The 27485-nt window shown below is 35.5% G+C and overlaps 1 protein-coding gene and 1 long non-coding RNA gene across 4 annotated transcripts in view; one reads left to right on the plus strand and one right to left on the minus strand.

Annotated features, from left to right (window-relative positions):
- The window catches only part of PPM1A (protein phosphatase, Mg2+/Mn2+ dependent 1A), a 49829-nt gene extending 31055 nt beyond the window's left edge, over nucleotides 1-18774 (plus strand). For all 3 annotated transcript variants that reach the window (XM_047862915.1, XM_047862916.1, XM_047862917.1), the window contains 5 exons: nucleotides 2468-3321; nucleotides 5521-5638; nucleotides 9754-9862; nucleotides 11249-11306; nucleotides 12260-18774. In XM_047862915.1, coding sequence (XP_047718871.1) covers nucleotides 2468-3321; nucleotides 5521-5638; nucleotides 9754-9862; nucleotides 11249-11306; nucleotides 12260-12289 — 1169 coding nt within the window. In that variant the 3' untranslated portion in view covers nucleotides 12290-18774. The remainder of the gene's footprint in view (nucleotides 1-2467; nucleotides 3322-5520; nucleotides 5639-9753; nucleotides 9863-11248; nucleotides 11307-12259) is intronic.
- On the minus strand, nucleotides 711-24839 carry LOC125167970 (uncharacterized). Its single transcript, XR_007153012.1, has 3 exons — nucleotides 24674-24839; nucleotides 20538-20679; nucleotides 711-781 (listed from the first exon to the last, which is right to left on the minus strand). It is a non-coding gene; the product is annotated as an uncharacterized LOC125167970 (long non-coding RNA).
- Nucleotides 24840-27485: the final 2646 nt, after the last annotated feature.

The raw sequence follows: 27485 nt of genomic DNA on the forward strand, positions 1-27485 counted from the left end.
CCTCATTTAAACCTCAAAGCAACATTCAGAGGTAAGTATAAATGTGTCCATTGTATAGAGAAGAAATGCTAGATTAGTAAATATCAAACATCTTAACTATATCTCCCTCCTCCCCTTTAGCTTAGCTAAAGGAATTGAGGTACAGAAATGAGGCAAATTGCTGTTGACTTTCAGCAGATGACTTAACTTTATGATGACTCAATCATCATCTAATCACATACGTATCTAGGCGTCCCATCTAATCTTTTCTATGGATACGCAGATGCCTAGGTTCCAACCCTACCCTGGAAATTCTGATTTGTTAATTGTTATTTTTCAAAAGGTCCACAGGTAATTCTTTTGTACATCTATTATCAAGACCATTGCCTTAGTAAAATGGTACTTCAGAGTCAGGCTTGAATTAGAGTCCTGATTCCTCTAAACTTAATCAGTTGAGTGACCTTGGCCAAGTCCTTTAGTCTCATTAAGATTCATCTATAAAGTGAAGGTGTTATTACTCACTTTAGAGAGTTGTTGAGAATGAATGAATGATTCTTAAACGTTGTCTGCTATTAAGGTGTCATCGTTATGTTATCCTTTGTCCAGTCAAAACACTCACCCTTGTCATGATATGTATCAAGTTGGTATCTGGTAATCTGATGAATATGAGCATAAGGAATAAATGGCTAGTTTTCATTATTTACCTTCATTAGCGGAATTGTAATAAGGGACAGAGGAGTAGGCAGGAGATTGTTTTATCACACCAATCAGTCATACTTCTCTCTTGTGTATTACTTTGGCCCTGATAGGGAAAGAAGGGAAAAAAGGTTACTGGAAACTATTACCTTCCTGAGGAGTTACTCTTTCCCTTTCTCTCCCATCTTCTTCTGAAAGCTTAGCATCACTGGCATCATCAATCCTTTAGTCTCATAACTGCATCCTGATGTACCTAGGTACTTTTCCCTTCCCCCTACTTCCCCTCCCCCCTTTACCTCTATTAAATTTCGTTCTATCCTTTGTTCAGATTGGTTTGAATTGAGTTGTGACTTATTTGATGACTTGCACCCCAAGTCTCTGCATTCCTAGGCTATCACTCAAGTAGAGGTCGACCTAAATTCTAACCAACTGTCTCCCTGTGTTGTCTGGGCCCATTCCAGACCAGGGTTTGTAGTTACTGGTTCTTGGGAAAGGATTAGATTAGCTAAGCCTTCAGGCTTGTCCACATGGCTGTTTCTAGACCCTCTAATCTCCTTTACTATTTATAACTAAGGGTCATAGAGTATAATAATAATGATACATGTTATTACCATTAAATTAATACATCAGTAGATTATAGTAGGTTGATTTTGTTCTGTGTAACAAGCTTTGCTATATGTATGATAATTGCTTTGCACTTTGACAGTTGAGGCTGTACTACTTACAGTAATTTAATAACTTAATGGCTTTGTCAAAGACTGAAAAACCTATGGAAATGGTAGAATTTGCACTAAACTTTAAAAGATGGATGTACTTTTCTCAATAAGTAGGGAGGAGGGGAAGGGGATTCCAGTTAGGGGAACTAACATGAGCAAAGGCTTGAAGGAGTGTGCAAATTTGGACCATTGTGAGTAGATCATTTTTTACTTTTTCAGAGAGTTCATGTAGTAGCAATAAAACTATAGGTAGTTCAGAATTAAACTGGAAAATCCTGAATCTTCAACCAAGATGTTTGAATTAGTAGGCTTTTGGTATGTTGTGAATTCATTTGGCTTTTTCTTGATTAATATACACATACAACTTAGGTCTGAGATTTCCTAAGAGATTCACCTGTTTATTGCATTCTTAAACACTTGGCCTGGCTCTAATAAGCTGATGACTACTGCCAGATCTCCTTGCTACCTCAAATGGTTGTGCCTCATGGGGGCAGTGTCAGGTCAGCTACCTTTATCCTGATGCTTTAGTTCTATGTGCCTGGTTCTAAGCTGTGCCTCATCAGCCTTTCCCCCAACTCTTTCCTGTTAATCTCCAGGTTCCACATCAGCAACACAATGTCTGCTTATAAGAGTTGTGATTTCTAAATCTCTCTCTCTTTTTTTTTAAGTAAACCCTACGCCCAACGTACGGCTTGAACTCATGACCCAGTGACTGAGCCAATCAGCCGGGCATCTAAGAGTTGTGATTTCCAGGGTGCCTGGGTGGCTCATTTGGTTAAGTGTCCCATTCTTGGTTTTGGCTCAGGTCATGATGTTGAGGTCTGTGAGTTCGAACACCAATGCGGTTCGAGCCCCAGTCCTCTGTGCTGGCAGTGCAAAGCCTGCTTGGGATTCTTTCTCTCGCTCTCTCTGCCCCTCCCCTGCTCATGCTGTCTCTCTCATAATAAATAAACTTTCTTTTAAAAAGTTGTGATTTCTTATTTAAAGGTTTGTCTCCTTCACTCTTAAAAAGGTTGTTGGATATGTGTTTTGTGTGTGAGATAGTTATTAACTTTCCTGTTTCTCTTCCTTTGCAGACCTAGAATATCAAGACATAATGGGAGCATTTTTAGACAAGCCAAAGATGGAAAAACATAATGCCCAGGGGCAGGGTAATGGGTTGCGATATGGGCTAAGCAGCATGCAAGGTTGGCGAGTTGAAATGGAGGATGCACATACGGCTGTGATCGGTTTGCCAAGTGGACTTGAAACATGGTCATTCTTTGCTGTGTATGATGGGCATGCTGGTTCTCAGGTTGCCAAATACTGCTGTGAGCATTTGCTAGATCACATCACCAATAACCAGGATTTTAAAGGGTCTGCAGGAGCACCTTCTGTGGAAAATGTAAAGAATGGAATCAGAACAGGTTTTCTGGAGATTGATGAACACATGAGAGTTATGTCAGAGAAGAAACATGGTGCAGATAGAAGTGGGTCAACAGCTGTGGGTGTCTTAATTTCTCCTCAACATACTTATTTCATTAACTGTGGAGACTCGAGAGGTTTACTTTGTAGGAACAGGAAAGTTCACTTCTTCACACAAGATCACAAACCAAGTAATCCGCTGGAAAAAGAACGAATTCAGAATGCAGGTGGTTCTGTAATGATTCAGCGTGTGAATGGCTCTCTGGCTGTATCGAGGGCCCTTGGGGACTTTGATTACAAATGTGTCCATGGAAAAGGTCCTACAGAGCAGCTTGTCTCACCAGAGCCCGAAGTCCATGATATTGAAAGATCTGAAGAAGATGATCAGTTCATTATCCTTGCATGTGATGGTATTTGGGATGTTATGGGAAATGAAGAGCTCTGTGATTTTGTAAGATCCAGACTTGAAGTCACTGATGACCTTGAGAAAGTTTGCAATGAAGTAGTCGACACCTGTTTGTATAAGGTAGCTAGACTTTCTTTTAAAAGATAAAAATGATTTTATGTCATCTTAATTATTACTCTAGTATTTAATCATTTTAGAAACTATGGTTCTCAGAAATAAGTTTTTGGCACAAAAACTGCAGGATACTCTTTACCAATTAGGAAAATTTAGGAACATTTTTTAGAAATAAATTACCAAATATGCAAGAGTTATGATCTGAATGGTCTTTTACTAACCATTACTACTTGAGTCTTTCAGTATTGTGGAAGATTATCAAAGGCAAAAAGATCACATCAGAGTGCATGTTTTAAAAGGAAAGGGAGGGTTAGGCCTTTGTCTGTAATTGAAAAGCATTTTAGAATTTTAATATTGTATTTTTATCATGTGATATCTCAGTATATTCATGGATGTACTTTGAGACTATGGTGTAATGAATCTGTAGCACCAGCAAAGAATTTAGTGATCATTGGTGCGATGTAATAAGAATAGCCTTGGACATGGAGTCAGAAGAACTTGGTCTGAGACTATGACTTCAGGTAAGCTATTTAAGCTGTGTGGAAAAAAATCAGTTTCTATCATTGTGAAAAAGGTAAGAGAGATTATTATACTGTCACTGGGGTTGTTGGGGAGGATCAAAAGGGGTAATAATATATAGATGAGCCAGGTCAGCCCCTTTATTTTACAGGTGAGGAAGCTGAAGCAAGAGGAAGCACACTTAAGAGTCAGGCCTTGAATCAGGCTTACCTCTGTTACTTTTGTACTCTACAGTCTTGGACAAAGTGTTCAACCTTTCTCAGCTTTTGAATGGAGATCATAGTATCTAACTCACAGGGCTATTGAGGAATTAAATTTTTTGTCAGTAGTGTTCATTAACTAATTCTTTGGTTTTTTTCCCCCCCAGCAAATGTTGATTTTATAAAACTCTCTGAGGCTACATATTTGATTTTCTTTCAACGTGCAGAAAATGAAAGTCGTCTAATGTTCTGTGTAGTTTTATAAGCATACTGCCAGCTCTACCTAAAATCTTAATTAAAATCTGATCATACTTAGAAATCAGGTTTATGTAACATCCAATACAAATCAAGTTTATGTAACATCCAACACATGTTACAAAAAATCAGTAGAGCAACAACTTAATAGTGCACACTGTTAATTTCTGAATTTGATGAGAGGCGAACAATGATGAACAGTGATGCTTGTGTTTTTTTGTCCCTTTTAGGTATGCATAAAAGTAGTATCCATTTGTTGGTCTCATTCTGTAGCTCTTGAGAATTAAGTAGTTGTTAGCTAAATTCAAAGCTGTTTTCTTGAGAGAATTATCACATTCAGAAACTAGTAAATTATGACTCAGCTTCCACTTTATTTCTTCTGCATTCCACTCCATTTTAAAAATTACTCAGTACCTTATCATTTGCCACATTTTATACTGTTTTTCTCCAAGATTCTTTATAATATTAAATTCTTTGTATGGTTTGCTTAAACTAATGTTATAAGGTCAGTTTTCCCATACAGAGGCATCAAATACTTAACATGTAAAAGTTAACTCCAGTTCCCAATAGGAAGAGGAGTATGGGGAGGCTACCATTGATTCGAGTATTTTAATTATAACATTTTGAATACCTAGGTGTCTTTAAAAGTTAATGTGCTTCCTAAAAAGTCAGTTGTTTTTAACTTATGAAAGTTAAAAACTGTTTTATAAACTATATACATGTATTTTTAATTTCATGTTTCTATTATGAAGCAAGTTAATTAGCCCCATAATTTATTATGATTCATTTTAAATATAAATTTGTCAAGCATACATGTAACTACAGATCAAATCCTCTTGTAAGGAATACCACTAGAATTTTCTGTTTTGTTGAGTGAGTATGTACATGTATTCGGGTTAGGTATCACTGCAAGTTAAGTAGGCCACCAGTAGTAAATGTTCGGCAATATTTTTTTTTATAGCATTTAGAAAAATTATTGTTGCAGTGGAGGTTAACCTGTAGTGTTTCTTCTGTCTTTTGGAGTGTTAGTTATACTGTATACCATACGTACTATTATGTGTATGGCGGGGGGGTGCCTCTCCACATATGCGTATTTTTTTCTCCTTAAAAACCATATGTGTATATGTTTTACTGGAACAAGTATAATTAAAATTGTCGTGGCTATAAAGATTCTCAAAGCTTTAAAGAGCAAGAAGAAAGCATAATATTTCTCAAACTTTTTTCTTCCTAGGGAAGTCGAGACAACATGAGTGTGATATTGATCTGTTTTCCAAATGCACCCAAAGTATCACCAGAAGCAGTGAAGAAGGAGGCAGAATTGGACAAGTACCTGGAAAGCAGAGTAGAAGGTGGATCATTTAACAAAAAATAAGTAGCTTTCTTAAAGAAAAACCTCAACACAATCAAACTTTAATATTTTAGCTTTTAGGCCTTTACATGCCTTTGACATTTAGTGTTTAGTGTACAAAGGTGGGAAAGGGCATTTCTGTAGTCACTGTTCAGATGTTTTTGATTGTCCTATCACAGTTATAATAGAAATAAGAACTCATGTGGCGCTGTACGTTCTGTTCAGGATACTTTTGTTTAAAAAGGCTAAAAAGTGTGTGCTTTAAAATTCTTGATGAATTCACTGGCATGAGTAATTTTATGCCAGGAAAGTCTGATTTGTGATTTATTTAATGATGAACAGATTGTTTATGATGGTGATAATTTAAATACCATCTTTCTGTGTAAAGCTATGTATATGAATTTAAGATTTTTAGGACTTTTTTTTTTTTCAATAACTTGAAGATCACAGCCTGGTTATTAGCAACTTTCATGTGCCACAGCTTTAAAAAATTTATTTTAAACTGTTTCAAGTTTAAAGACTTGAAGACATAAGACATAAACTGCCTAATCGAGATAACATAGACCTGAATAGAAGATATGCTAGGTCTCTACTTGGCAGAAATGCAAATGCTGAATAAAATCAGCATTTTATTGGGAGTTCCAGCAGTGGATTTGTCATAATTCTGCAAATTATTTTGAGACAATTAGAAAGATGTCTGTAACTGTCAAGTGTAATGGCTTTAAACATTTGAAAATAATAACCTTTTACTCAGCTACTACTTGATATAAATGCTAAGTCTCCCCAGAGAATTGCATTTCGCTCCATATATGCAGTAAGCATGTAGATTATGCAGTTTCTTTAAGAAGAAAAACTTAACATGCTTATAAAAGCGTTAAAATACATTTTGGGCTCCTGATGTTATGAATTTGCACGTTAAAGATCTAAGAGCATGTAAGCATTGACCTACACACTATTATATCCTGCTGTGCCTGCATTATTAAAATTAATATGCACTTTAATTTTGTTTTCTCCCTTTTTACTGTTTGATATCAATTATCAGTCTGATACTAGAATCATGATTGGTTTTGATTTTCAGTACTATCTGGAGCTGCTGTTTTGTTTTTATTGCTCTCCCCCCACTTGATAGCGATATATCTAGTGTGTGTATGTACTATTTACTATTTCATTCATTGGACCTACTTATTCAATGACTTTGTTTTCTCACTATTATCCAAGGATCTTGGAATTTTTATATTTTAAATGAGTCATTTTGATATGTTATTTATATAATACAGTAAAATAAAATATTTAGAATGCTACCAAGTTATTTCACGTTGATTCAAACTGCTGGTTAGTGGAAAAATGAAACCGTAAGAATCTGTATTGGGATAAATTGGTATTTGATTTATTGGCACTTTAACTTGGGTGTACATGTTTTCTTATTGATATAAAGAATAAATACTTCAGTTTTATTTGCTATGAAATAGGGTCACATTTTTGAAATACAACTTTTCTCTTTAGTATGCACTCTTTAAGTTTTTGGTGCAATTCTAAATAATTGCTTTAGATACATAATTTTATGTTACAATATTAAGTTTTATATTGCTTTTTATCCAGCAAGGATTGCCACCTGAACAGAGTTGACATCAATACTCAATATTTTTGATATGTTGAAGTGTTATACTTGTACCATTCAATTTAAGATTATTGTGTCAGAAGTTAAATTTTATATTCCTTATTGAGATAGATTTGATAAGACTGCAACTAGAGAATAAATATATTACATTAATTAAAATTGCTACTATATTTTAAAACACAGAATGTAACTATTTAAATTGCAAAAGTTGTTCTAAGAAAAAAAGACTGCATTCAGCCTCCAAAACAGGCACTGAATATTCTCTTCTTTTTTTATTTTTTTAAATACATGCCTTCAAAATTGCTGTGACCTATCAAACCTCATTTTATTTGCTTTGAATACTTTTGGCTTCTCTGTCCACACCGTAGAAAAGAGAAAAGGCTTTTCAGCTCTCCTGTTATCTGTGTCCTTCTAAATACTTGACTCTGTAGGGTTGTGAAAAGATTCAGCTCATAGTTTAAACCACATCACTTAAGGTTGTCTTCTTTTAAGCCAATGTAAGATTGTTCTTCTTCTACACATATATTTTTTAAATCTTTGCTGCTGACTGCCCAAGCTTTAAAGTTGCTAATTTGGAGATAAATACTAGAATCCCTCATACTTGGTGTAAAGTGGAGTGGGGAAGAGTAGAATGTGTTTATATGTGAGTGTGAGAAACACCTTCTATACATATATATTCTTTAGTAAAAACATTCAGTCTTTTTACAGTTCTAATTAAAATGTATAGTCCAACAGCAATTAAAGGAATATTTCTTAAGATTCATTTTGTTTTCCTTTTTAAAAGCAGAAGAGGCAATGCTAGTATAGTATTAATGGTAAGACAGTTTAAATGTATTACTGTCCCATGTGGAATAGGAGATATTAACTGTTTTTAAAGACTTACATTCATTTTTTTTAAAGAATTTGTCTTCCTGTAATTTTCTTCACAATTAAAATACCCAAATATATATTTTAACAGAGGAGATGTAAGATACATCAAATATAGATGAATTAAGGTAATGTTTTTTAGACCTGAAACTATCATTGATTGAATTTATCATCAGTGTTCATTTCTATTGTATTTAGTTATCTATCCAATAATTGTGTTGGCTTAGCAGAGACTGTATGTTAAGTGTATTACAGCTTTAGATTGTGAAATTGTGCAGCTTAGGTAAACATCAAAACCCTTTATTTTTGTATGGCAGATTTCCAGCATTAGAACTATGTAGAATAAATATACTAGATGTTAAAGATTATACAATAAAGGAACTTGGCAAACCAAATCTGAGATCCTTGCTTTTTGTTCAGATTTAAGACTGGTTTAAAAAAAAAAAAAGGCAAAAAAATAATACATGGTAAAATTTGGCTTTAATTCCAAAAGGACAATTTGAGCCATTTAAAGAAATACGGGTAGCAATGTCTGTCTTTTAATATGCGGCTTTAATGAGGAATTAGTATTTTAAAACCTGATCAGAAGACAGAAGATCTTTATATGCATTGTGACTTTCAAGGGTATTTACAAATTGAGAACTAGAATGATAATTTTATTGCCCTAATGATGACAAAGAAAATCTCTTAGGATAAACATTTAAAAACAGAAAATTGAATCAAACTTGAACCTTTAATTTACAGATACCTTTGGTATGATCTTGCGTTTAGAGTAAATACGCTGAAACTCCCATGTAAAGATTTAGTCTCAGAGTTAAGTCTTTTGTACGTAACTGTTGGTATTCTGTGGTATGAGGAACAGTATGCATCTACATGGCAACACTGCAGATCATATCACTATACCCATTTAGTAACTGGATGTTTTGAAATTAACAATTTAAAATGCAGTTGTATGGTTTATCAAATTAAAAGTTACGAAATTTAGACTTTTTTCCATTCTGTATGCCTTGTTCAAATAATCAACTAAAGAAATGGTATTATATATCTGTTTATTGCCTAAAGTTACTTCAGACAAAAACTAAGCTGTGAGTGGTATTCAGTTATATAACCTAATCTGCACATGCTACTTAAGTATCGTTTTGCAAATATAAACATGTAAAAATGATTTGGGTTAGTATATAATCAATAAATTCCCCTATACTTAAAGGGTTTTTTTCCTTTCAAATTTTGAAATTATTTTTTTTAAATCTGTGTAGAATTCAGGAAACATGTTTCTAGTGTAAAGAGAGGAGTTGACCTCCTCCAAAGTAAACTAGTTGACATTTCATTTTTATACCTATATCCTTGATTAGGTAATGCATTGGTTTTAACATGAAAATTTTTTCACATGTTTATCTTGTTCGTTTTCATTCTTTCAACTTAATCTGGAAAGTATCTCATTTTTGTGTGTCATTTTGTGCATCCCTTTGTCATAAATTTTCAAAACTCAACTTAATTTTTTTTCTAATACCAGCTTAGAAAATCTCAGATGTGGTAAATGCCATCTTTAAAAACCTGTTATCTTTGTTTCGTTTTTTTTTTTTTAATTAAATTTGAATAACACTTACAAAAAAAGTACTTCTGATTCCCAGAAATCATAAAGAAGCAGGGGGAAGGCGTCCCTGACTTAGTCCATGTGATGCGCACATTAGCAAGTGAGAACATCCCCAGCCTCCCACCGGGGGGTGAATTGGCAAGCAAGTAAGTTACATTCTGCACACTCTTAAAATTTGTCTCAGTACATAAAAATATTAGGTGTTCATTGATCAAATGTGTATTTACCTAATTTCTGAAGTGATCTTCAGGATGTTTAACCGCAATTCAGTGTTTTTCATTATTAATGGTACATGGTGCTTGTTCAGAACAGGTGTCAGGATGTCATTGTTTGTAACTTATTACACTGAAGGCCGTCTTTAGTGGAGACGTGGGTTACGTTGATTTCCTCATGTAGCATAAGTATAATAAATATAGTGAAAGAATTTTTTAAGCTAAATTACATAGCACTACAATTTTCATTTTTATTGCTGCTATTGTAATTTGATTTTGTTGATCCCTGGATAATTTAGCACCCCAGGGATAAGCATTTTTCTCTTCCTCCATCTGGGCCATTTTTCTATATCTCTGATTTTCCCAGTGTTTTTGGTTGTTGATTCCTGGTTGGGTGGATTTTGTTGTGAGGGAAGATAGGAGGAAGCATTTCTTGCCTTCTTCTATGTGCACCTCAGTTCACAGAACTGGACTAATTCGTGTTAAAAATTAAGCTTACATCTTTGTAGGAAATTTTATAAATCAAGCATTTGTACCTTAACTATCCATATAATTGACCTACAAAGATATATTGACAATTTCCTTGATTTTCTACTGTGTTATAGAAATGAAGCCAGGTTCCTTATGATCATTTGTCTAAATAGAAATTGTAAAAATTCCTGTTTGAAGCTTTTATTTCTTTTCTTCCAATGTGACCTTCTGTGAAATGACTGTCTATAAAATTGCTTCAAATCAATTTTGGAAGTAGGGAGGCTATAACTTATAATACCACTACAGAGTTTTTAACAAAATATTATTCAAAAATTAATTCCTAGACTTTGCAGGGAAAATGTCATATTTGACATTTCTGTTTTATAGAGCTTTTTAAAGGGGGATTACAAAAAGCAGAAATTCAAATGTAAAAATTTATCCAAATTATTTTACCACAGCAGATGTTGACGTTACTTCTATTTCAAAACTAACGTTCAACTCTTAACCAGAATATGTTACTATTATATCTTAAGACTAGCATCACTGCTGAGTCATAACCACATAAGCCAGTTCAAATGAAGTTGACCCTACTGACTGATTTTTTTCTTTAAACCATGACTTTCAGTCTTCTATTAATTGGGTTGGTGGAATGTTACATTTTAGAATAAATTCACATCTAGTTTAACATTGGGGTTCAAATATCTTAAAGTGGATCACTTACTGACAGTAAGAAATAGAATTAAAATAATTTCTAAGGGTAAGATTATCTGACATTTTAATGAGCACCTATGAGTTATTAAGCAGTTCTGTGCTCTAAAGAATTAACTTTCTGCATTTTTTTAAATTTAGGCGGAATGTAATTGAAGCCGTTTACAATAGACTGAATCCTTACAAAAATGATGACACTGTAAGTAGCATTTTCGCTCCCTCTGCTTCTCCTTCCCCTCCGCTCTAAATGTGCACACCCTCGTACCTGTATTTTGCAGAGCTGTTCACTGTACCCATTTGCCCTTACACACACCCCTGATTGATTGTTCTGAACTCTGGGTGCACCAAAGTTCTCGTGATTGAGGACATAATCATGGTGAGTGGCCACCTCTCTCAAAAAAGAAGAAAGTCCCTTTGAATTATTGCTGGTTTTTTAAGCCTCGGCAAGCAATCAACTTCAGAAGGTTTGTCTCCACTAAATGTTTTTTTTGAAGTTGCTCAGAATCTTGAATTATTCTGAGTTTTATAAGGAGCTACAATAGAACTTCAGATTGCCCAGCTCCACTGAATAGTTTTTATGTTTGGAAATACTTTGTCTGAGAACCCTGAAGTATATATTTCATTTATATACTAAAGTAGAGAATTCTACTTATGTGAAACGAATGCCCTATTCTCCAGTTTCCTGTTAGAATTCTGTTGCAGTATGGTGTTTACAGAAAAGTGGTAACTTAAAAATCATTTGGGCACAGCTCGAAAATATATACTGCTCACATCTGTATTCCTTACATCTCTTATGACTTGAGGTCTTAATCTCTTGTGTAATAAAAGTTTATAAAAGTGGTCTAAAAATAAATTGGGTTTTAATTGAAGAAAATAAGAAATTTTTATTATATGGTTTAGAAATACATTTGGTCCACCTCATGGTAAAATCATATTTTAAACATTTTACTCCAAAACAGATTTTTTGAACAACTTGAATACTGATACTTCATATTAGACACACACACATACTTACATACTTTAAAAAGCATTTATAGGCTGAATTTCAACTTTACAAAACCTTATCTTGCTGCATTATCCCAAGAGTAATGTGCTTTGGCACCTCTCAGCTTTAATGTAGTTCCTTCTTTTGCTTTGTTTCCTTTTATAAAGGATTCTACATCGACTGATGATATGTGGTAAAACTGCTCATCTAGCCATGGAGTTTACCTTCACCTCCAAAGGAGAGTACAGCTCAACTTCCTTGAACCTTTTAAACATCCCTCCTCAACTTTAAAGAAGGACATGTGTCATGGGTGAGAGTGGATCACACCAGAGAACTTCAGCAGTACAACAGCTAGCCCAGAACTGATTGTTTTTTTTTTTTCTTTTTGTAAATTTGAGACTTATGTAAACGTGATTTCAAACCATAATTCATGTTGTAAATCAGACTCCAGCAACTTTTGTTGTATGATTTTGTTTTTTGTAAAGTGTAATTGTCCTTGTACAAAATGCTCATATTTAATTATGAACTGCTTTAAATCACTATCAGAGTTACAAAAAAATGTTTGGCTTGTTGTGTGATGCAACAGATATACAGCCCTTTCAAGTCATGTTGTGTTTGGACTTGGGGTTGGGACAGGGAGAGCAGCAGCCATGTCAGCTAGGCACTCAAATGTGCACATGATTAAGGAGAAGAATTCCCAAATCTTACAAAGCCGGACATCCAGGGAGTTAACTGAAAACTGTCTTCATGTTTTGGCAGTGGGGTTGGCACTGTTGATAAAGCTGGTCCCTTCATTTAACTGTCGTCTAGGTGGTTCTCTCCTTGTTGCCAGGAGTAATACAGTATATTCATAAGAATATCAATCTTGGGGCCGAAATGCCTTGATTCTTTGCACCTCTTTTCCGAGTCCTTACATTGAATTACTAATTGATAAGCAGCAGCTTCCTACATATAGTAGGAGACTGCCACATTTTTGCTATCATGATTGGCTGGGCCTGCTGCTGTTCCTAGTAAGGTATTCTGAATTCCATTTTATCAATAAAGCTTGATTTAACAAACAAGAAATTTAATCATGTATGTGTAATTCCTCCTTTACCCCGCCCTTTTAAAACACTATGCCATTGTAAGTGAGAAGTTTCTCGTGGGGAAAGAGGTTTGTCTCTTTTAATTGGGAAATAATGTTACTCACGGCACAGATGGAACTGTTTCCCTTCCATTAGAAAGACTAAAAGATTTAAATCTCTGTTGTTTCTTAATCTGTTTTTTAATGGGTTTCTTTCTGGCTGCTTATTTTTCATTCTATGTGTATCAGCTTGAATTTGCCTACTGTTTAATTAAAATAATTGTCAGAGCTTGACAATCTAACACTCTATAGTAGGGGTGTGCGTGTGTGTGGGTGGGTGTGCGCGTGTGTGCACGTGCGTGTGTTTGCCTGTGATTTTTAATGGGCTCATGTCTTTAGACTCCAAGTAGTTAAGATGTATTTGTGATTTGAAATAGAGCATGTTGCTAATATTTAGCTGTTGGCCTTTAAAAATAACATTCGAAGCTTAAGGAATTGTAGATATAAAAATAACCTAATTTAATTTAGGCTTAAATTCCTCTGATTAAGCATGTGAAAGTAAGTTTTAAAATCTGTCACGTTGAAAAGACTACTGTTTTGTGCCCTTCTGTATTTTTGTCTCTTTAGGTTGAATATTGTATTTATTGCCGTGTAATTTAATCATTCAGTAGGCAGATTCCCCACTAGAAATTATTAAAATGTAAGATTACAATACAACATTGAATACAAAATCAAAACTCTGTGTATAAAAGGTAGTATAATCAACTTTGTTACATTTGTTTTTTTCCCTAACTTGGAAATATACATATTTGTATATATAGCCTTAAAACTAATGTAAAGTTAGGGGAGTAGTGGGAAAAGTAATGTGAAATGTCTCAGATTTAAGTAGTTACATACCAGCAAAACCTTTTCATTATCCCCCTTATTTGTGAGGCGATTAAATGTAATTTAATTGTATTTAATTTATATCTCAATCCAGCATGAATGAAGAAAAACAAGTACTATTTATATTTAGAAATTCATAAGTTGGAATTACAGAACCAATTCCATACTTACAAATAAATGCTCAGTGTCTAAATCTGTGGTAGAGTGCGAAGTATGATAATGTTCTAAGTTATGGCTTTGCAAGCATCTCAGTGTGCATTTAATGAATACAATGCTTCTAGTATAGAGTGATTACCAGACATACTAGTACTGAAAACTAAATTCCTATTATAAGAAGCCAGGTTCTTAATTTTTTAAGTAGACTGAATTTTTTAGTTCTAGAAATTGCAAAACTTCGAATTGGATTTTGATCTGCAAAATCATAAATCACAAGTTAAAATATGTGATGGAGAGCTATATTTCAAACCATAACAGCATATTTAGAGCTGTGGTTTTTTTTTTTTTGAGAGTTTTTAAATAAAAAAGAGGAAGCTATTCCTCTGTTAAAATTATTAGTACTGAAATGAAGCTTGGAAGTGAGAGAAAACTATTAAATGTTCTCTGAGAAGACTAAATCTTTTCCACATGAGTCAGCATTGCCATCCTAGATATAACTTTTCATTATAAAAAAGGAAGTATCCATTATTATAGCAGACTGTGTGTGTTCTTGATTCCTGGGGGTAATGGTGGTGGTGGGAACCGACCACACCTTTAAAAGGCACTTTTGCACCTCTATGGTGCACTTCATTTTTGTACCACTTAAGTTCTTGCCCTCCCAACCCCCTTTTGTGTGCTAATTAGCATCTCAGGGCAATGCCTCAAAATTTTTCGATGTGTTGTATGTTATTTTCTTTGGAGGGTGAAAGTTCTTTTGTGATGATAATTTACCATTCAAAATGTACTTTCATTTAAGTGTTTTCTTAGGATGAACTCATTTTGCTGCTTGTAATAGGAAACTCATTTTGTGTAGCAGACTCTTAACCCTAACATTAAAAAATTTCACTGGTCTCTTACTGTCGTAGCAGTAAGCTCTCTTAATTTCCACTTTGTTAAGGAATATACTTTTATAGATAACAGAAGCAGTTCTCAATATTAGCATTAACTTTACAAAATCCAAATGGTATTTTTCTTATTTAGCTTTAGAACTATTTCAAACATTTTTAATTATAATGCTTGCTTCTAGAGTACTATGCAATTAGTATACTGCTCCAGCCACTTATTTTTTATTACTACATTAAGAAATTTAAAGAGTAAATTATGTAATTCAAATAATCTGAGTTATACTAGCATTTTTAGTGATCATCCATCTGACCACATATTAATTCCACTAATCAGCTTTCCCACGAAACATATTGAGTGTTACCTGCAAAACACTGTTCTAGGCGAAATACCTTGGAACTATAAAGAAATGACTAGATCCTTGCCCTCAAGGAGTTTACATTTGAGTAGAATTTATAATCTAACACATGTTAATATTATAGCTGAATCACTCATCCAAAAAAAAAAAAAAATAGCTGTCACCCTCCTACTGTCTGCCAGATAATTTTCCTGAATAAGGCAGGTCTCTCTGTCCTAAAAAGCTCATTTATGCTTCCATTATTCACTTGAAAACTCTTCCATTTGTTTTCCTCTCCCCAAAGTTAAAAATCTCATTCAAAAGAAAATTTTGCTCAGCATAGTAATAATATAGGACTGATGAGGCTCAAATCTATTCAGTATGCTTGACTACCTTTAACAAATGGCCTTTTACTACTCCTGCTATAAAATTAGTTTCCTGCTATATACAGCTAAAATTTAAGAAAAATTCTGTTTCTTTGAAACACACTGCCGTTAATATCTAGTTTTAGCCAAGTGATTATTATGCATTAATTTTTAAAAATAATTTCACTGCCCATCTTTACTGGACAAGTTCATATGTGAATTCAATTTGTGATTTCTGAAAGAAGTGACAAAATTGGTTACAGGTTTTCTTTTTTAATTTTGAATTTCATGATGTATACTTTTAATTCATAAAATTTGAATTAGAGGTATAAGCCTATAATGTTTTATTTGTACAGTATTATATTAGGATTTGGTAGTAGAAAATATGTAAATATTTCAGTACATAAATGTTTCTCTTTTGAGGTTTCTCTTTGAAGGAACCTTAAAGAGTTTCATACTTTTGCTTGCAGATACTGCCGGTGAGATGACCATTTTGTAACTGAGTGATTTAGTCCTCTCATTAGTTTTTCTTTTAGGCATTAGGAAGAGTTCTTTATAGTTTAAAACTTTAGAAGTATAATTTTACTTTATTTTCTTCAATAATGTGCCATGGGTTTTGGATTGTATTTTTAAATTCTATATTACTTTAGAATATGCTTGAAATATTTAAGGATACATTTTCTAAATGTTGCGAGTATAATACTGTATTGTTTTGTAGGTCAGAATAGTTAAGTCTCAAGTGTTAGTTATTACTGATAATCAGAATGCCATCAGAAATGATGAGAGGCATTTGGTTCCACTTGATTGTCAAATGAACATTTCTACTTTTGTTCACCTTCACTCATTCTTTCCCTTTTACCTGCTTTATGTATTAACCTAGTGGCCTCTGCTCTCGTATTTTTCTGGTTATATTACCAGCAGGTAGGAGTGCGCCAACTAGAAACACTCAGATGTATTGAAATTATAGTTGACTAACTTGCATTTTATTAGATGGGGGAAAATGTTGTTTGGATTGATGTAACAAAGAAGTGACTTTTTTCCCTCCCTTATCCAGCACGAAGTGTTGCTTTATTTCCTCTACTGCCCTCTTTGTGGTGGTTGACTCTCTGTCTCTTTTTCAAACGTAAGCAGGCTGATTCCATTTTCTTGAGCAAGAGTTTAGGGCATTACTTCACCAAGGCCAATTTCTACTGTACAAAACTGGGCCGAAAAAAAGAAAATTTGGGAGATGCCAGTGAGGAGGACAGAGAGGATTACTCTTAATTGTTGTAAAAGCCATAGAGAGATCTTCCTCTAGCCAGGCTATTAAGAACTGTTACATAAACCGGCAAGAACCAACCTTTGCTTCTTCAGATCATTTGATTTTCCATCAAGGGAGATAATGATAAACAAAAATACTGCTGCTTCAACTTAAAAACAGAAAAAATAAATGCAAATGTTTATTCACCACAAAACCCAATCCTTCCGGTCTTTTAATTGCTCCAAACCTCAGTTTCTATTAGCTTTCTCATTGAATTAGGTATTCAGAAAAATTTAATGTTTTTCCTTTCTTTTCCATAGTCCTCCTGGTCCAGTAGAAGACATTGAGTAACATTTGTGTTTGTATTGTACTACCTGAAGGAAGATTGGTGTAGGAGATTGTAGCCACAGGACAAAATTAGTAATATCTCAATTAGGTATAGTGAGCGCTACAAATCCATTTTAGGAACAATTCTTAACTTTGTAGGTTCCCAGGCCCCTTTGAAAATGATGAATCCTAGGAACTTCCTTACCCAGGAAAATCATATAATGTACCTAACTCCCCAAAGTTTACAATATTGCAGGGGTTCATCAGCCTTTTTTCCTGCAAAAAGCCCGTAAAAAATATTTCAAAGGTGTCAAAATAATTTGAGTAATTTAAGGAAGTGTTTAACTTTTTGAGAGAGAGAGGAGGTGGATGGGAGCCTAGGCTAGAATCTGATATTAAAATACCCTTTTTAAAGGTTGTATTTTGGGGGAAAGGAGAGTAATTAAAGGTGAATAAAATAATCTTATTTGGACCAGTTCTGGAGGATAACATCACTCTAAGTTTGCCACTTTTGAAACTCAACAGAAAAGAGGTAAGATGGAAATTGAAAGTTTGGAATGTTTCTGACCTGCATAGTGCAAATATAGTATATTCACAAGACATTTAACTCTCTGATCGCACTCAGGTTTTAAAATTTTGAGCTTCCTAGTTTTAGAGTTCATTAAATGTTTAATTCACTTCAGATTCTAGGGTATTAGGTATTTACTTACTGATACAGAATGTTAAAATAGGATGTAACATATGGCCATCAATGTACAGGATTAATGGGATTTCTACTAAAATGTAACGACCATGAAAAAATTGATTAGCTTCTCTCATTTGTTGCCCAAATTAGATGTTCAGTTACAGCTTATTTAATTCCCATGTGTGAGAATTTTGAAACAGAAACCATTGTCTTGCTTGGTTAGCCCTTCACGAAGACATCAGCATATCCGCAGGAAGTATCTTGTTTGTAGTAATATGCCCCAATAGTAGTTGGTTTCACTCTTGAAATGGTTTATTTCACTTAATTTGTATAAATGTTACAAGTGGAGAGTCCATGTACATGTTAAAAGCATGTTGTATTATACATAGATTCATTTTTTAAAAATCTATAAATGTAAAACTAATACAACTGCAGAAATATTTTTCCTAAACAGTGTATAATGAAATTCTCCACAGTTAACTCACCCACTGTTTGCTGTTTATGTGATCCAAACTTTTAAAGAAATTCCATAAATGTATATTTTGTATTATGTACCATTTTCTTGGTCCAAAGAAGACATGTGAATTCAGTCCTAATTTTAAGAATGTACTTTTTGTTTTCAAGTCGGTTGAAGAAATTGCATTCAGCCTGTGAATGGTTGCAGATTGTATGTGAGATGAAAAGTAGAAATAATTTCTAGTTTGCAAAACTGGTGCCACTAAATAAACAGGCAATTGCATAATGTGTGTGTATTTATGATTGTTTGATATTGCAAGCAGCATTTTTGTTCTGCCTAGAAACGTGGAAAATTTGAAGTTATTAGGACAAATTAAGAGAATTTTTGTTCAACTGAATTTGGTTAATTGGCTAAAGAAGATGGAACTGATAGTCTTGTGCCTTCTTGATTTTAGGAAGAGTACTGAAAGCAAGTTTGAATTGATGGTTTTCATAAAAACATCCCAGAAACAAAGAAGTTCTTTGGCAAGAACATTTACATTTGTCTTCTTACAGATGATAAATATTTCTTACTCTCTTGAAGAGTTGAGATTAGGAATTGGAAGTGGTCTGGAAAAGGCCTTACCCATTGAGTATCCCTGATGTAGTGCTCACTTCATAGCAGCAGTGTGTGTGCCGTGTCTGTGTGCTTTGATGCTTCTGCTAATTCTGGTATTTTGTATTACCTGTGTTCATGTCTGAAAGTGTGACTTACTTTATAGGCTTGCATAATTAGAGGGATTTTAAAGTACACTGAATTAGTGACGTAAGTGAAGTTCCAGGAACTGCAAAACCTATTTTCATTGTGAAATGTATAATGAAAACACGTTAATTAATTAAAGGTGGGAAGTCTTGGAAATGAGGGTTGAGGCAAATAAGTTTATTTGGCTCACATGTAATGAGTACAGGTTCACGTGTCAAAGTGCAGTTTTGTGTCCTGGGGTTTTGGTTTTTTTGTAATTCTTTTAAACACTGAAGGTAGGGTTTGTTGTGTGTGTGTTTTTTTTTTTTTTTAAGTAAAAATTGTTTATTTCAATTATTTTTTTTCCCTTTAAGCTATTATTTACCTAGCAACGAATATTGGGGTGCTCTTTCCTTGCTATCACTTAATTGCTTAGATTGAAATTCCCATCAAATCACAGAAATTTTGATTCAAGTTGAAAAATCTATTCTTAGGTGAACTGCCCCAGACAAGCTTAGCTTGCATGCCCTCTACAGCATTTTGTTTACTTGCCTCAAAACCAGCCACTTGCCAGACATGGGTAAGCGATTTGGACTCAGCTGCTGCATGTTGTCTAGTGAGATTCATATTAATTTCTCTGATACCTTGTATAAGGTGATTCAGAGTATCTAGAAAGCTTTTTATAAGATTGTTTAATAGTTGTACTGTTACCTAGATAGTGGCTTACCTCAACATACTGCATATGTGTCCTCTGCTATAGTTTACGTAGAGGCTTGGGTCTCCTAGACCAAAGCATTTTCTCTGTGGCTTTCCTTACAGGTACACAAGAGTACATAAGGTACATTTTTTCAGATGTCAGTTTGAGTCAGTGAAATTCCTGATATTTGACCATCTTTGATCTATAAAAATGGCAGTTTTTTTCGTTAAATTTAGTAGTTTCTAGAGGTTTTTTTTTTTTAAGTTTATTTTTTTATTTTGAGGGAGAATGAGTGGGGCAGTAGAGGGAGGGAATATCCCAAGCAGGTTCCACAATGTCAGTGTAGAGCCCAACGAGGCACTCGATCTTTATGAACCATGAGATCATGACCTGAACCAGGATCAAGAGTGGGATGCTTAACTGACTGCATAATCCAGGCACCCCTGAAGTTAGTTGTTCTTGAATGATCAGACTACAAATCAGTACTTCTCTCATTACTGCAATTTAGTTGTGTCTCCTTGGAATTGACCCTTAGAACTGGATGACAGGTTTAAAGAAAAACCATACGTATGTAAAATTTGCATATATGAAGTTTGGTAAAAACAGACAATACTAAGTTTATGATTCTTACCTTGAAATTAAATCTCCAGTTTTTAAGTCACTAACTTATTCTTTGTCATTTCAGCTTCTCGTAGAGCCAGCCCTCTAGATGTGCTGGTATCAGATCAACTTGCTTGGACATTGCTATGAGAAATGTTATTCCAGCAGTTGACCTGGAAAGGAAATTACAGAGTTTAAATATTAATGCTGGATTATAATAAAGCATAAAGATAAGATGGGAAAATGATTTTATGGTTTTATTTTGAATTAACATAAAAGTAAGGTGAGCAGAGTTCCTTTCACACATTAAGGTCATAGAGATTTATGGATCCAACTCAGTCTGACAGAGACATCACTCGAGTCTCTGAAAATTACTCTTTTAAGTGCTGTCTTTGTTATAGGTGGATGAAGGCTCTAACTAGATGACAAACTCTGACTTAGATTGTAGTCGTGCTGTGTCCTTCCTAAAAATCTTTTTTGTATTGTATTTTGCTATTTGTGTTTGTTTTGCTATCAACTAAAATTGTTTCATATTTAAAAATCAAAGGATTTGCTAGATGAGTTTGTGACTGTTCTAGGTCAAATGGGTTTATATATGTACCTCACATTAGCATACTGAAACCATTCCAAAGATTGTCTTTTAAATTTTCAATCTAACAATCTTCAATGTGTATTTGATCATATTTAATGAAGAAAATGAAGATTCACTATATATATCATTATAAGAGCAGAGTTATTCTGTTATTTTAGCCATTGATCTTTTAACTGCTTATAACAAAACAAGTAAAACGTTCTAGTGATTTGATACAGTAGAATCACATGGGAAGTGAGTTTTTAACTTGGCATTAGGCAAATAAAAGTCCTCATGTTACTTATATAAATTCAGCTTTTATAACTGTCCACTTTTCTTGATGTATTTTGACAGATTTTGCTGCAATGATCCTTAATAAAATAAAGAGGTCTTAGCATTTAATAAGGGCAACAAAACTGCTAATGTGCCAAGATCACAGAAAGGAAGCTTGCTTGGGTGTCCTTCCTTAGTATTTTTTATGTCTGAAATCAGAATGCTTGCCTTGTTTTTGTCCTTTGGCTTTGTTTTAAATATGTAAGTTCCTAGACTACATTCACTTTAGGACTTGCATAAACATTTTTTAAGGGAAGTCTCAGGGTGTTGAATTCTGCATCCTTGGATATCATTGTGCTCTGCCCTGATTTCTACAATATAGGTAGGTTGGACTGTTTACTGGCAATATGGTTATAAGTGTGTTACATATGCATATATAAATATCCTTGTTCAAGGTCAACTGCAGGTGCCTGTCACTAGTGTTACTGGTTCAACTTGACCTTCAGAGAGGTTTGCTGCTTCACTACCAGATGGATTTGGCATCTGACAGAACTACAGTGTCAGTAAAAGCTTCATCTCAGGAGGAGCAGGGCTCCAAGAAGGAAACTTCCTGGAGGGCAAGTCTCCATGATTTGAAATAAGGAAGAATGCAGTAGCAGTTTCTGAAGATTACATAGTTGGTTCTCTAAGTTGCTTGGAACTGTTTTGATATTTTCATTTCTTGGACTGAAAGCCAAACACTTTTGTTCAAAACTCATTGGTTCAGATATAAAAATTTGAATGTTTATGTGAAAATAATTGTACTTTTTAATCTTAGAATCTGTGACTTTCTTAGACTTTAATAATTTGAAGTCATTTGATGAAGTTGGCAGTTATCTCTTTGGTAAAGGAGGAAGAGGCAAAGAATGTGGAGGAGGGGAAGAAAAGGAGATAAGGGCAAGAAGAGGTTCTAAAGTGGAAAAACAAGGTATTTTTTTTTAACTTAAGAAAATTCTATTTTTCTGAAATTAAAAACAACCAATTTAGGCTCCATAAATCCTCCTTATGTTTTACAGCAGTCAATATAATGCATCACTGGTCGGTAGATTAGTCGTCTTGTTCTCCCTCCAGTATGTCTCTCCAAAGGCCTTGTATAAAGGGAAGGAGGGGATAACCCAATATCATTTGTCAACTGTCACTTGTAGGTTCGATTAGGAAAGTGATTAAAATGAAGTTTAAGGTAAGGATTGCAGGTTTCCCTTCTATTCATTGTTTCCCTGTCTTCTCTGAAGCAGTGATTCTGAACCTGCCTGCAAGATAGAATGACCTGGAAAACTAAAAACTCTTTTATCAGTTAAGGTTAAGTTGGAAGGTTACCCCACCACCATCCCAGTGATGCCTACATTCCCTCTTGCCCCTCCTGGGATCTTTTGTTTAAATTCCTGAGGTGGCTCCCATTTCACTAACAGCCAAAGTCCTTAACAGTGGCCTACAAAGCCCCCTATGTGATGTTCTTGAGACCTCTCAGACTCCCCTCCCTTGCTTTTGCTTCAGCCACACTGGTCTGGCTGTCGCCAAACATGCCTGTCTCCTTCAGATCCTAGGGTCTTATGGGAATTGCTTTACTGTTCACTCCACCTGGATTGTTTCACTGGTCAAAGCAAGTCGCATCTAACTTCAGGAAACCTGAAAGGAACAAATCACAATAATTGTGGATAACCCTAATAGCTACCAGGGGGCCACAGTATGCGTTTGGATAAATAAGCCTGTGCATGTGTGTGTGCCTGCAGAAAATGAGATTGGTGTTACATACACTCCAGGAGATGTGGTCTTATTTGAACTGTGCGCTTTGAGATAAGTGCTGGTGGCAGATGCAGGGACCACATGGGATTATCTCGTATCGCAAGTGCTCCCAATTATGAGAGGTCAGTGTTTCTGCATCTTTGGGTGTTGAAGCGGACTACCTGGCATTAAGGGTGAGGTTGGATTTGCATAGACAGGGCTAAACAGGATGTTTTCCCAGCAGAGAAAACAGATGAGCAAAGGAAAAGGTAAGGCGGCTGAGGCCAGTGAGAATGCCTGGTTTAGCAGGAACTTCCCACACTCAGATCCCCAAAGGGGAGTAAGAGAGGTTTAGAGGCACAACACTAAGAAAGCCTGCTTTTTATGTCCTTTGCTTCCTGAAGAGAGCTTTTCACTAAGTCTATGTTAAGAATATGGCATTGCTTATGTTAAATCGGCTTTACTGTCAAGTTCAGTGGCATCTCCACAACACATAGAGGAGCTGTGTGTTATTCTCATACACCACCCAGGACAGTGCTGCCCCAAACCTAACAGTCATTAAGTAATTTGGGCTGATTACCCAGTCACAAAGTTTATCTGTTATTTCTTCCACCTGAGGAGTGTTCTAGAGCCTCTGGAAGAGATAGGGGCTGTAGAGAGCCTTAGTATCTGTGGCAGAACTGTGACTCCATGAAGGAGACGTTCATGACCTTAGCTGAGCCCTGACTTAGCTGGCCTAGCTATTACTTGGCCAGCACGACCCAGGAGCGGTGGTCTAATTTGAACTGCGTACTTTGAGGCAAGTGCGTGGGAGCAGACAGGCGGGGACCACATGAAATGCTGTTTGAGGTTTCCTGTTTGCTCTAGCTCGCTGCTGCCGCTGCCCTCTGCCACCACCGCCCTCCCAGCCAAAACAAAATAACATTAACATTCAGAACGTAGAGTCAGCTAAGAGCAGTTCGGCATTTGACAGTGTATCATTGTTTTCAAGTTCCAACAATGAACAACATACTTCACAATTCAAAAAACACTTTATCAAACAGAGCCTCCAATTTATCAGCAACTTATTTCTGAGGTGACTCTCTTCGGGTGTACAATTATCATGCGCCGATTTTTGAGCTGCTTCTAAAGCCGCGACCCAAGTCCATTCACCGTGAATATGACAGTTTGGGTGTGAACCCTGCCAGAAGCTCTGTGTTATCAGAAAGCTTCCCTCCTCACACTGTGCTCCGCTTCCTTCCATTCTGAGCCAGTAACCTATGCCAGTTGTGGCCAGGACAGGAGGTAAAACAATAATAGGTTTTTCTTCTTAGTAAATGCAATTCTTTGGAGTAGAAATTTTCTGAATATAAGTGATGAGCAAAAACAAAAAACGAAAAGCAAAACCCGCCAGCGTGGGCTCTGCCCACTTACTGGCTACTTCATCCTCCCACTGTCCCAGCTATGCTGCCCATTGCTGGGCAGAATTATTAACCAATATTAACTAAAGAAAGCCCTGATGTCACTAACCCTCAGATATGCTAAAGCCGCCCTGTCAGAGGCCCCTCCACTGCTATCCTCACCTGCAACTGCTCCTGTGTGCCCGCAGACAGTTGGCCCTCAGTCCGGTCTTCTGCAGATAATCTTACCCCTCAGTGTTTCTGGGAGCATCAAAGTGAATGTGATGTTTGCCACAGAGCCTATTATTTGAAGTTAGACTAACTTAAGCCTCCAAATTTGGTGACAGTCTTTCCAATCATTTTCTTGTGACTGGGGGAAAAGACAAAGAGAAATTCTAGTGTATATGGATTATTGTGCAAGCTGAAGAATATTAATAATGAAAATATACTAGATACACCTCCATCCATGATTTAGATAACCCGTAAAAAAATAACCTCAAGCTGGGAAAAACAAAAACCCAACCTTTTTTTTCAAACATCTTTGATCATTAGCCACCCAAATTAACTTCTCAGAGAAAATCTCACCAGCTTTATTATCTCTTCACATAATTTTATCATTGTAAGAGATACATAACAAAGTTACCATTTTAAGTGTACAATTCAGTGGCATTAGGTACATTCACAATGTTGTTTAACCATTACTACTGTCTAGTTCCAGAGCATTTTCATCACCCGAAACAGAAACTGTATCCATTAAGCAGTCACTTCCCATTCTCCCCTCCCCTCAGCCCTTGGCAACCTCTAGTCTACTTTCTATCTTGAGAAATTTACCTATCCTAGATATTTATGTAAGTGAAATCATACACTATTTGTCCATTTGTATGTGGCTTATTTCACTTAGCATAATGCTTCCAAGTTTCATCCATGTTCTAAGATGTATCAGAATTTCATTCCTTTTTACAGCTATTATCCCAACAATGCATATGCCACAGTTTGTTTACCCATTTGCCCACTGACGGACAGGGGTTTTTCCACCTTTTGGCTACTGTGCATAATGCTGCTATGAACATAGGTATACAAATTTAAGTCCCTGTTTTCAATTCTTTTTTTTATTTTTTATTTTTTAAATTTACATCTAAGTTAGCATCTAGTGCAACAGTGATTTCAGGAGTAGATTCCTTAATGCCCCTTACCCATTTAGCCCAGCCCCCCTCCCACAATCCCTCCAGTAACCCTCAGTTTGTTCTCCATATTTATGAGTCTCTTCTGTTTTGTCCTCCTCCCTGTTTTTATATTGTTTCCCTTCCCTTGTGTTCATCTGTTCTGTGTCTTAAAGTCCTCGTATGAGTGAAGTCATATGATATTTGTCTTTCTCTGACTAACTTCACTTAGCATAATACCCTCTAGCTTCATCCATGTAGTTGCAAACGGCAAGATTTCAGTTGTTTTGATTGCCAAGTAATACTCCACTGTATGTATGTGTGTGTGTGTGTGTATGTGTGTGTGTGTATATATATATATATATATATATACACACACACACATACACACACACACCACATCTTTATCCATTCATTCATCGATGGACATTTGGGCTCTTTCCATACCTTGGCTATTGTTGATAGTGCTGCTATAAACGTTGGGGTGCATGTGCCCCTTGGAAACGGCATACCTGTATCCCTTGGATAAATACCTAGTAGTGCAATTGCTGGGTCATAGGGTAGTTCTATTTTTAATTTTTTGAGGAACCTCCATACTGTTTTCCAGAGTGGCTGCACCAGTTTGCATTCCCACCAGCAGTGCAAAAGAGATCCTCTTTCTCCGCATTCTCACCAACATCTGTTGTTGCCTGAGTTGTCAATGTTAGCCATTCTGACAGGTGTGATTGTGGTTTTGATTTGTCTTTCCCTGATGATGAGTGATGTTGAGCATTTTTTCATGTGTTGGTTGGCCACCTGGATGTCTTCTTTGGAGAAGTATCTATTCATGTCTTTTGCCCATTTCTTCACTGGATTATTTGTTTTTTGGGTGGTGAGTTTGATAAGTTCTTTATAGATTTTGGATACTAACCCTTTTTCCGATACGTCGTCTGCAAATATCTTCTCCCATTCTGTCGGTTGCCTTTTAGTTTTGCTGATTGTTTCCTTTGCTGTGCAGAAGCTTTTTTTGATGAGGTCCCCGTAGTTCATTTTTGCTTTTATTTCCCTTGCCTCTGAGGTCCCCGTAGTTCATTTTTGCTTTTATTTCCCTTGCCTCTGGAGACGTGTTGAGTAAGAAGTTGCTGCAACCAAGATCAAAGCTTTTGTCTGCTTTCTCCTCGAGGATATTGATGGCTTCCTGTCTTACATTTAGGTCTTTCATCCATTTTGAGTTTATTTTTATGTATGGTGTAAGAAAGTGGTCCAGGTTCATTTTTCTGCATGTTATGTCCAGTTTTCCCAGCACAACTTGCTGAAAAGACTGTCTTTATTCCATTGGATATTCTTTCCTGCTTTGTCAAAAATTAGTTGGCCATACGTTTGTGGGTCTACTTCTGGATTCTCTATTCTGTTCCATTGATCTGAGTGTTCTTGTGCCAGTACCATACTGTCTTGATGATTACATCTTTGTAATACAGCTTGAAGTCCATGTTTTCAATTCTTTTGGGTATATACCTAGGAGTGGAATTGCTGGGTCATATTGTAACTCTGTGTTCAATTTATTGAGGAGCTGCCAGATTGTCACCCACAGCAGCTGCACCATTTTACATTCCCAGGAGCAATGATGCAGGTTCCAGTTCCCCATATCCTCACCAATACTTTTCTCTTTGTTTACTTGTTTGAAAAATAGCCATCCTATGGTGGTTTCTCACTGGTTTTGATTTGCATTTCCCTGATGACTAATGATGTTGAACATCTTTTTATGTGTGTATTGACTATTTGTGTATCTTTTTTGGAGAAATGTCTAGTTTAACTTTTGCCCATTTTTAACTGGGTTGCTTGGTTTTGTTGGTGTG

This window comes from Prionailurus viverrinus, chromosome B3 (genome assembly GCF_022837055.1).
Source record: "Prionailurus viverrinus isolate Anna chromosome B3, UM_Priviv_1.0, whole genome shotgun sequence".
In the NCBI taxonomy this organism is placed as follows: domain Eukaryota; kingdom Metazoa; phylum Chordata; class Mammalia; order Carnivora; family Felidae; genus Prionailurus; species Prionailurus viverrinus.